Source organism: Aptenodytes forsteri, unplaced genomic scaffold (genome assembly GCF_000699145.1).
Source record: "Aptenodytes forsteri isolate BGI_AS27 unplaced genomic scaffold, ASM69914v1 Scaffold679, whole genome shotgun sequence".
Lineage (NCBI taxonomy): Eukaryota > Metazoa > Chordata > Aves > Sphenisciformes > Spheniscidae > Aptenodytes > Aptenodytes forsteri.
Genome location: NW_008795924.1, coordinates 2,010,403 through 2,021,668, shown reverse-complemented (window position 1 = coordinate 2,021,668; position 11,266 = coordinate 2,010,403). Strand labels below are relative to the sequence as shown.

Here is an 11,266-nt window from a genome sequence, read left to right as displayed (position 1 = left end):
CCCCAGCTGAAAACTAATCAGCCAAATGCCTGGAGAAATGTATCTGGGCTCCATCCAGAACTGCACAAACAGATGTGTGAACAGCCCAAGCTGGAAACACCATTCAGACAGAAACTGGAAGCGGGCTCATTTCCAAACAAGCCTGACGACAGCATGAAAGTCAAGAGGACAAACTGCTTATCTGTCCTGTCTTGCCTTACTACCTAAGGGAGTTCATCTGCTGGAGCAGCACGGTCTGTCTCCTGTGGGAAGTTGGCACCAGGGATCTGCCTTTGGACATGGTGGGCTGGGGCTGCTCCATCTCTTACGGGAAGCTGGCACCATGGACCTGCCCTTGGGCATGGTGGGATGGGGCAGAGCTCATGTTCACCCACCCATGTAGCCCACAGCTACCTGGGGACCCAGGCAAAAGGCTCTTAGGCACTGCTGCCATTGCAAGGGAGCAGGTTTCCAATTTAATACAAGGCAAAAGCCTCCTTTTCCATGCAAGTCCCTCCACCAGCTCCCAGTTACACCAGCAAAGCCCATCAGGACTGGTATGTCGCAGAGGAGCCGAGACAGGCAGTCAACCTGACACTGGTGGCAAGAAGTGAACACTGTGAGGCCAAGGTGCCCTGCAAAATTTAGCACTTGCAGCACCTGATCTTGAGCTGTTCTCAAATCTCCTCACATTTGAAGCCTCGCTCTCGTGCAGAAAGCTTGAGATGGCAGTGCCTCAGCGGACTTCCATACGCTCCTGAATTTGTGGTGCATGCCGTGCAGATCTCAGAGCAAAATACAAACATGTCACCCACACATGAGTTTGCAGAGTGCTGTTGCTTTCCTTCATGGTTATTTAAGTGGCTTTTAAGTGGGAGAAGCGCATGAACTGCCCTGTCCCTCACCCCTCCACCGTACCCCTGGGACAGGAGGCTTATTGCTGGCGAAGGGAAACATTTGTACAAAAGCCCCTTGCTGGCAGTGCATTTGGAAATGAGCACAACACACTTGACAGCAAGGCTGTGGTGGAGTCAAACATCATTTTTATCTTAAAAAGACATGGTAGGAGCCAAAAGTTTCCACCCAGGTGAGGAGAAAGGTGATGTCCAGCTGGAACAAAGGGAGTGTGCGAGGTGCCCATGTGTGGGGTTGATGTGGACACGGGCGCACTAATACTACTAATTTCCCCTTAGAAATCCAGAATGAAAAAATACCCCCTGCTTGTTTGGTACGGAAAATCAGGAATAAATGCCCTTCCTAAGCTGTATAATGCTTAGATCTCCTCCAGGCAGTGGGATTAAGGAGCAAGCAGTAGTGTGGCAATGTCTACTGCCTCTTCCCCTCCACCTGCATGTATCCCACCCCATGGATAATCAGGTCAAGAAGCTGGAAACAACCCAAGCGCTTGCGTTACCTGGGGGGGTAGATCCCATTGATGTGCCCTGTGGAGCAGCCCATGAAGAAAATGGGCAGGCAGATGAGGATGGAGAAAACAAGCACCACCACAGCAAACCGGGGGATGGCCCGGAGGGAGAAGGCAAAGCGTTTCATGATGATTCCTCCTAAGAGCATCCCGAGAGCTGCTGCTGGCAGGTTCACAGCTCCTGCAGAGGAACAAAGGCGTTAGCTGGGGTCCTGCCTGCCAAGCACCTCTCTGCTGGCAGGGGGTGGAGGTAGTGGCTATGTGGACGTCGTGGTGGTTGGGAGAACCCACAGACCCCACCGTTACCCAAGGCAATCAGCACCCATGAGAAACCTCAGCCTCAGGAGTCTGGCTTAGAGATGAAAGATCAAGCTTGGTGCATAATTGCTTGCTCTTGCCAACTTCTTTAAGCATCCAAGTGATCCAGACCTGCTTCACCCATTTGGTGGGGCTGCATGTTTTCAACGAGAGCGGTTGCTGGCTCGCAAGAGCGAGCGAACAAATGTAGACAGTCTTAGAGAGGGTGCAAGACAGCCTGGCCTTCTGCAGGCATCTCAGGTCAGGAAAGTCATCAACCATCTCGAAGTGATCCCTAGGTCTCATCTGAAAATGAGTTTCCAATGACTTCCTCCCGCAGGATTTAAAAAGCCTGGGGAATACGGGCAGGTGGCTCCCCGTTGATGGATATTTTTCACCCTACAGCTGCTGCTGCCTGGCTGTGCTCACCTATGAGAAAGTTGGCATATGAAGAGGAGGCACCGTACTGCTTCTCCAGGAACTTGTTGAGGAAGGTGGCAAGTCCTGCAATGACTGAGGAGAAGCTGCACTGAGCCAGCACCAGGAGGATGAAGAGGGGGTTGAGGAGCAGCCTGAGAAAGATCTTTGGGAATCCTACAGGGAAACAGCAGGGAAAATGTGTTTTGGCCATGTGATCCTCACGTCAGCAATTCGTACTGTGAAAAAACCCTACCCTTACACCGTTCCCAGTGAGTCAATACAAGGTATGTCTAAGGCCATGGGAAAATGAAAGGAGAGACACCCTAATTTGGCCCGGCAACAGTCAGGACCATGGCCAAAGTGCCCTGAGAAACGAGGTGGAGGACCAGCTCTGCCCACCACCCTCCCTCCCACGCTTTCCAAACTCACAAGCCTCCGGAGCACTTAGCAGCCACAGTGCATTTGTTTTTCTGGAGCAGGGGCCATACCCTCGGGGGGTACAAACGAACAAAGCTGCAGGGGTTTTGGCAGAGCCCCGCCGGCTGTGCATGGGCAGGGTCTGGCTCCTGCAGCTGATGAACACATTGTATTTTCTTGGTGGACATCATGTCCCCCTCCCCAGCCAGGACAGCCTTTCAGCAGAGGCGGACTGACTCCAGGCTCCTCAGGAGCAGCTCTGTTTATTTGGTCTCTAATTAGCTTTCCCCTTCTAGCAGAGTGCGCCGTGGAGACCCAGCGCTGTTTGTCAAAGCCCAGTGAGAGAAAAGGGAGCTGACAGCCGCAGGATATGACTGCAGTGGATGGAGAGGGAAAGGAGGGGGGGGCTTTAGCTGGAAAGAAGTCATCATGGAGCTAAAAAAAGTCATTAAACTGATCTGTCTCATCAGTGACATCCCTACTCAAGCCCATTTCAGCCACGTATAAACAAACTGGTGTAAGCTGCAGTGCGGTGACCTTCTCAAGGCGGCAGCTGATGGCGCCGGCAGCCCCATGCCCTCTCCTGGAGCCGTGGGTTAAACCACCCAGCTAGCGTTTTCCAGAGTGCTCATGCCATTTAAGATCCTCAAACCCATTTTCAGAGATGATTCAGGCTCCACAGACCTCAACATCGCTGTCTTACAGCAAGAGAGAGGCTGTGTCCATCTTCCCGTAGTCCCCAGGGAAGGGCGCGCTACAGCCCTTGAGGTGCCTGAGCTGGCCCTGGCATCTCCACGCAATGTGGTGGAAAGACTCAAAGGCCTCCAACAAGCACTCTCAGCTTGAAAACACTGGTGTGGTGGTCTCCACCCACCCAACGTGACCCGGCGCCCCCGATCACCCTCGCCTTTAAGTGCCAGCCCTTTACTTTTTATAAACTCCAGCAGGGAGGTTTCTTCAGCCACCCCCTTCTCCATCTTCCTGAGCATGCCAGCCTCCATGTTTGGCTCCTGGGGAGGGAGAGAAGAGCAGCCTGCGGTGAGAGGGGAGCACCCATGTGTGGCTAGCACCGTCCCGGCACGTAGCAAGGCTTGGGAGGAGCAGGGTCTGTCCCAGATGCCTTTGATCCCCTGCCAAGCTTGATGGTTTTCCTGGCCATCACAGCAAAGAGGTGAATTATCACAAAAAACACTGCAGCCCTTGAGCAGAGCTGCAAGACAAAAGCTTGTTCTGCTCAGAGAGGTTTTAAGAGCTTGGAAAGCTTTCCTCTCCTGAACCCTGACAAGATACCTCTTTTTTAATTCTGCAAAAGGTCTGAAAATGAAAGTTGGAGACAGGTCATCTCAAGTCTGGTGAGTCCTCTAGCTATAACGATGAAATATTTTGGGTTTGATTTTGAACTTTAAAGGACTGATGATTAAACAATTTCAAAACAAAACAAAACTATATTTGAAACTAAACCAGTTGGGCTTGGCTTTGAAAACACTGAAATGTTTTGATAGTTTGGCATCTTTTAAAATTTGTTTTAATGGGAAACTTGTCTCTTTTCTGCATTTTTTTCCCAAAGGAAAAGCCCATTTATCGAACCCCGATGCCCAGCTTTATTCCAGTGCTGCTCCCATGTATGCCACACTTGAGGATGCTCTGCTCCGAGCAGGGGCTGTCACTGAAGATGATGCTGCTGGCATCAGGGGAGCGTCACCTTGGAGAAGGTGTTGCAGTGAGGAGTTAAGATACAGCCATCACCAGCAGAACCAGGTCAGACACCCCAGGAGGGTCAAGTCCCCACGGACAGACCCCTACCAAGGAGGACTGCATGCAGGAACCCCAAGAAGCCACCCAGCCATCACTTTGCCCCAGGGAAGGTGCAGGTCTACCCAAAACCTTCCCAACAGATGCTGTTGATGCAGCTGGCAGGAAGGGCATGAGGTCTGGTTTTGGTCTGCTGAGCTGTGTTGGTTCTGGCTTTCCAGCTAATGGTGAGGAAGTGAAGGGTCTAGTCCTTCACGTGTTAGAGGCACAGAGCTTGTTTGGAAGACTTTTCCCTTGTGAGAAGTTGTAACCACATCTGAGAAGAGTTGCTGGGCTCCCTTCCTCCCTCCCACCCCTCTCCTCTGGGACCAGGTATCCCCTCCCTGAGCGCAGCCCTGGCACCAAGATGTTCTGGCCCTCTGGAGATGAGGTCTCACCTCTCCTTTCAGCATGTACCGAGGGAAAAAGAAATAAGGAATGGATGTCAGCACCAAGCAGCCTGAGGAGATCAGCAGTCCCAGCCACCAGGCTCCAATCCACCGCTGGTCCCTTGGTGTCAGGGTCACTGTAGCTGCAAGACACAAGGAACCATCGTAAGAGCTCTGCTCCTGCACGTCTAAGGGTGAAAGGGGCAAACATCCATGCAAATATGGACCGGTGGAGCACAAAGGGTCCACGTGGGCACAGTTCAAGGGTGTCTCCACTGGCATGGAAGAGCAAATGGATGGAGGTGGGAGCTCCCACCAGCATTGGTAGCAAGAACAGCCCTGGTCGTGTTTGACCTCCTTTCCCCTGGCCAGGATCCTGCACCGCCACTCCCCATCCAAACTGTGCCGAGCCTCCCAAATGACTGTAGGATGGATTTAGTCAGCATCGAAGTATGCTGATGGCACAGGTTCAACTCTTCCCCGCCGAGCCAGCCAGCAAGGCGGTGATTACGGGGGCCCGACTCCATCCTCCTCTGCCTGGGGCGTACGGTGGGTTTGGACCGTGCTGCCTGCCAGGGATGCTGAGACAGGGACCGGGAAAGGGCACAGCCGCTTTCCTGGAAAAAATTGCTCTCCCATTGTTCCAGGCTTGGTCACTCTCTGCTTGCAGAAACCAAGGGAAGGACCTGTGCTGGCAGAAGAGTGCTTGTTAATGAGCCTGGTTTCCGAGTGGATGAAACTCTGGGCGCCTTCTCCGGAAAAAGGAGGAGAAGGTGAGAGCCGCTCCGTCTCCAGCACAGACATCCTTCGGCTGGGCCAAGTGATGCTCACAGGAGGTTGACAGATTGCTTGGCTTGGCATGGAGACCGCATCTCCCCATCGCCGGGATGTTGTGGCTGGGAAAGGAACCAGCAGCAGCCTCCGGGTGGGAGCCCTGTGCCAGGGTGTGGCAGGAGAGGAGCCCACACCCCACTGAAACAATTGCCCCGCTTCCCCAAACAGGACCATTCCACTCTGGAGCTTGGACGTCATCATGGAGCGACCGGGCAGAGGCTGCTAAATCTGTCTGCCGCCATGGGGAGCAAGCCAAGGCTTTTTGCCGTTTCCTGCCCCAGGTTCATTTATTATTCTTATCAGGCACCGGACAAAAATGTCAGGCGAGCTCTGATCTCTCTAAGGAAACACAGGAAAAGCCACATTAATGATGGAGCTGAGGAGAATTCTTTAGCGATTAAGTTACCAGAAATAATAAGCACACACCGCAGATAATGAAAATAAGCCCTGCGGTGGCATTGGCTTGGTCCCTCTTTCTGCAGATGCTGGTGAAGGGTGGTGGGGAGGAGGATGATTAGACTTGAGCCTTCCTGTGCACCCGCAGGGCAATGGTTGCCCTGTGGTTGTCTTCTCCATCCCTGGATGCTTCAGATGTCCCTGCTTCTCTCCACCACCCTGCTGGGGTAGTGTGATACTTCCTCAGCGTGGTGGCAGTGGGCAGACCTCAAAAATGACCACCAGCGCTTCAGTGGGTGGGTGTGCCCATGAGTGCCCATGAGTAGGACATTGAAACATCCCTACCGCAGGGCTCTGCTTCAGTGGTGGCTCAGGACCATCTGTAGCCTTCCTCACAGGGAGATGGGGTGGAGAAGTGCACTGGGGGTGCTATTCCAGGTCAGGTCTTTCCAGGGAAGTGGGTTTTGTGGGTCACAGGACTGGTAGCAGAAGCCACCAGTCATTTCAGAGTGACCTTCTGACTCACAGAGGCTTTTAGGAGGACCATCACTACTTGAGAAATACTCACCAGTGTCAACTCTTCCAATATCCACGAAGAGCCGCAGCACCACGGATCCCAGCAAGTATCCAAACGCAGGGCCGAACACAGCGATGGCAAAGAGGATGGCTGAAAAAAGGGAGCAGAGAGCACCAGTGTGAGCAGGGAACTGTAGCTTCAATGCAGATACGGCTTTTGTCTTCCCACGTGAGGCAGGAATTGTGTTATGACATGCAGAGGAGAGAAACCATCTTTTATCAAGTGGCACATGATAAGAAGATCCTCATTGCTCAGATGCTGAATGTGGTGTTTATCTAACAGGATTAGGAGGAGGGCAGGCAGCTGCCTGCAGAAAAAGTCCCTCTGCTCTGCTGCAATCAAGGCTTTGCCGATGTGCTAAAAGTTGTCAGCTACATTGTGAATATCCATGATTCGCTGTGACAAAGGGGGGAACCCCAGAGAGCGGCAGGATGGTGGCATCTTGGGCTCCTGCAGGTGACGGAGACTTTAATCTCCTACAGGTACAGGAGGCCAAGGAAACAAAGACATCTCAGTCCTTAGATCCAAGCAAAAACATTTGGTGCAAACTTCAGGGGAGGTGAAAGATGCTGAGAGCAAAAAGGCCAGCAGATCACCCTCGGTTCAGCTGAACTATCTCGTTCAAAAAATAGATAACTTGGACCTAACCCGTAAGGTCAAAATGTTTCCTTTTGACTTCTTTGGAATGAAAGGATTCAAGTTTCCTCCCTGAAAGAAATTGTTTGCACAACCTTCTTAAGATGTTCAAAAGGAGACAGTTTGCTTGAATTGCATTGGCCATTTCTGTGCATTTTGCTGGTCTGGAGACTTTGAGCATACTGGGTATGAAAGTGCCTGATCCCACTGCTATACCTCAGCTATGCACCTATTTTAAAAGCTTTTTTTTTTCCAATTAGGCAAAGCAGTGCTTTTGTTTCTACAACATAAACTAAGTATTGAAGGGCAGGGTCTTTAGAGAAGGAATATTTAACCTCATACATAGACAGCAGTGTTCCCTTTCATAGGAAGATACTGAGACCTAAAACAAAACAAGCCTCAAATGGCAATGGTATTTACGTTGTATTGAGGCAATCCAGACTCACAGTAGCCATACCCCCTGACACGGACATTCCCACGGCCCTAAAGTGACCACCTATATTATAAAGAACAAGCCAGTCCCTTTTTCCTTCATCTTCAGGACCTGCAGGTTTTGGAATCCAAAGGGCACTCAGAGGTCCTGAGAACAGTGACCCCTCGCCGCAAGGGGGAAGACAAGGATGCTCTGTCCCTCCTTTTGCCAGTCCAGACTACTATATTTGAGCTGAGAGGAGTAAGTACTACCTGCCCGGAAGACTTTCTGCAGGGCTTTTAGGCAGTGCAGCAGCCCTTTCCAGCAGGAGCTCGGAGCAAAGCACGCCTGGGTGGGTCTAGAGACCCTGCCAAGCACTCCAGGGCTTGTCCAAAGCCTGTCCTTGGGAGTCTAATTCCGAAGGCTTTCCTTCTCCTTTAGCGCTCACCTTATTTTGGAACATCTGCTTTCGACTCCTAAATCACTCTGATGCCTTTGGCTGCTTTAAAGACATTGTTTGGCATGAGGAGGAATCAGGTTTTTAAATAACTTATGGACTGAGCTCAAAGCTCACATAGGCAGGCCAGCAGCAGATGGGTTTTGCCATTCACAGGGAAAAAATTGCAGTTTAACATGGAAGCCAGCACCTATCTCTTTGCAATCAAGAAGTCCTCCTGAGCCTGGGAGCCCCCACTGGGCAGGGACTGATTCCACAGCAAAAATGTTGATTTTGAACCCTTGATGCAAAACCTGTATTAATTGGCTCCTGCAGGCTGTCATACCTCTGGTTAAACCATGATCAGCCAATGCTCAGTAAGAGCAGGAGATGGCCTCTGAGAAGGTTTCCTTACTACTCTTTCCCCCCATGGATGGCATAAGTTCTCACAGACACAAAGAGGAAGCCCCAGCTCATCCATCTTATCTCCTTGCCCTGATTCTTTGGCTTCCTAACACCCACACCATAAATATAACCCTACAGAGAACAGCTGACTATCAAGGGGAGAGACAGCCCAGCGTTTTAATGGGGGAGGATCTCATCTGAGTCCCACTCGCTGCTCAACCCGTGTCCACAGGTTCCTCTCCAAATGAGCACTTCTACATCTCACCTCTAAAGTCTGGAGGAAACAAAACAACATACAGCAACTGTCCCACTTACCAACGTACAGCGGGGAATTGTTTGCTTCTGCAAAGTCATCTACATAGGATATCCCAAAGGGCTGGATGGGAACCGTCCCGATTCCAGCCAGCAGCTGGGCGATGACCATCATTGCCCATATACTGCTGGCCTCCTTCTGGGGATCCTGGGTGGTGTTTGGGCACACAAACTTATTCTCTGCATAGCAGAGTTCAGCCTGGACCTGGCTTTTGTTACCTGAAAGGGAGAAGAACGAGCGTTACAATGCTGGGCACGTCCCCTGCCTCCTCCCACACTAAATCCCTAAATACCGGAAATCTCCCAAATTTGCTGAGTAGGCACACACTGTTGGATTTTGGATGGACTGCTCATTTTATTTAGCAGTTCTCATCACCTTTCCCTTCCTTTGGGGTATTATACTGAGGTCAGCATAGCAAACAGCCAGGCTGTGATTTTTATCAAGCTTTTAAAGACAGGCTGATCAGAGAAGACGGAAGCAAATTAATTTCTCCTGTGAAGGTCAACTCTGCAGCCCAGCTCCAGCGAGCTGCATTTGAAGTGTCAGCAGAGGATAAAAAGCTCTCCATCAAAGCTGCAACAATGCTGGACCCAGCCAACTGACAAAATCCTTTTTGGACAGATGGTGTCAAAGCCAGTGGAAAAGCCTAAATATTCATGGACGGAAAAACCTGTTTTTCATGCAAAAGGAAGGTGTTACGGAGCAAACAGAGTAAGTCCTGGTCTTTCGATGCTAGCTCTTCCCACTCTGGCTTTTCTTTTTTTCTTTTTTTTTAATTATTTGTAATTAGTTCAACATTCCTATCATGTCTTTCTTGTTAATGTAATAACTGTGGATTTTCTACACTTCTGAGCAAACAGACATAAAACAAAAACAAGTATTTGTCAGGTGATTAGGGATTTTCATTGGCGTAGTGCGGCAGCACATTCCTGATAGTAGGCCACCACAAAAATCCTTATGTAAGTCCATTTGAAGCCACGTTGTCTAAAGGGTCCACACTGCCAGACAGAAGGAGGCTCCTTTTCTAATAAAGATTTTACCGCAGCAAGAGAGAGCCACAGAAGCCTCCCATGCCAGATTGCATGCTGTGGAGCAAGGCCACTCTCAGTTTAATGAGGGCAAACCTAACCCATGGCTGGCTTTTTGTTATCAGTGGTCTTTGCTCCCTCGTGGTACCCGGGCAGGAACAGGGAGCGATGCTTTCTGGGGAGACCTGGCTGCCCTGAGCAGGACACCCTGCCCCTGAATCTCCATTGCCCTCATCGCTCAGGAGCAGCCTGCCTCCTTCCAAAGCAAGGACCTTACTTCTTCATACCGTCTGGACTTGGGGAGATCTTCACCCTGCTCAAGACTGCCATGCAAACTCCAACCAGGACTGGAGTATCTTCATGGGCTGTAAATACCGCGCCAAGACATGTACGGCTCCAGGCAGGGAGCAGGATGATACCTGCTCCTTCGACTTGTTTCCTTCACAGTAAGAGCAGCCCCTGTCCCAAATCCTGACCAGTTCATAGCCTGACGCATGAATTAAAGCTGTCAGAAAACTTGGCATGTGATGCCTGATCCGCTCTCCAAACCAGCTGACTTGAAAAACATGGAGACATTCGAGGCTGCGTAGCAGGGAGGCAGCTGCAAGCCAGCAGAGAGCTGGTCTTCATATTTCTGCGTCAGTGCTAGCACACTCTCAGCCCCATGCCGGGCCATCATTTTTAATAACATTTCATGGGATCTGGGCTTGCAGATCAGCCATGGCGGCGCCAGATTTCCTAGAGCTGATGTGGGAGAGCAAAGCCAGAGGATCTCTAACCCTTTGGTGGGAGCAGAGATTGTCAGGCACCTGTGAGCAGCTCTGTCCTCGCTGTGCTTTGCTCCCCATCTGGGACTTGCATCCTGTTGAGCTGTGGCAAAGTCAGGACCTAACTAAAGGGAGCAATTTGCCTAAGGCCACCCAGCAGCTCCCTGGCACAGCCAAGGCTCCCTGAGCCCAGAGGATCAGGCTAGGACACAATGCACAGGGCTCAAAGCCTTTCCAGGAGAAAGTATCTTCTAACTACAGGTGGAAGGCTTTCCCTGGCTGGCACTGCTGCAACTGCTGCCATCCTCCTCGGTGGCACAGGTGCAGGGGGAGCAACTTGGCACAGAGCTGAGGTGACTTAGGGTTTTCAGAGGTGGCAATCCCCAAGAAGGCTAAGGCTCATTGGCATCCCAAGGATTTAAGGGCTGAAGTCACTTTGGGAAGACCAAAGCCAGCCTTGTGGCACATGATGCAGGCTCTTCTGCGTATTGCATTCTGCACGGAAACCGGAGCTGTTGTCGTACACACTAGCTTGTTCCCAAAGCCTGCCCAGTTAAACCAGTAGCTCTCCTCAGTATGGATCATAAGGCTTACTGGCTAGAGCAGAACAGGCCCTGGGGACAGGAGATCTTAACTCTGCTCTGTCACCCATATACTGCTCAGCAGCAAGGAGACAACCTCACTTCTCATGCTGAAATACCTCTGTGACTCCAGTAAAGATAATGTTCCTTTCCTTTCCAAAATGG

The 11,266-nt window shown here is 51.1% G+C and overlaps 1 protein-coding gene across 1 annotated transcript in view; it reads right to left on the bottom strand.

Moving 5' to 3' along the window:
* Positions 1–11,266, bottom strand: part of SLCO2A1 (solute carrier organic anion transporter family member 2A1) — a 29,536-nt gene that overhangs the window by 2,013 nt on the left and 16,257 nt on the right. Inside the window, exons 4-9 of the mRNA XM_009284979.1 lie at positions 8,728–8,943; positions 6,515–6,613; positions 4,726–4,859; positions 3,465–3,546; positions 2,129–2,293; positions 1,394–1,583 (exon numbers count right to left, since the gene is read on the bottom strand). Of these exons, the coding sequence (XP_009283254.1) occupies positions 1,394–1,583; positions 2,129–2,293; positions 3,465–3,546; positions 4,726–4,859; positions 6,515–6,613; positions 8,728–8,943 (886 nt within the window). The remainder of the gene's footprint in view (positions 1–1,393; positions 1,584–2,128; positions 2,294–3,464; positions 3,547–4,725; positions 4,860–6,514; positions 6,614–8,727; positions 8,944–11,266) is intronic.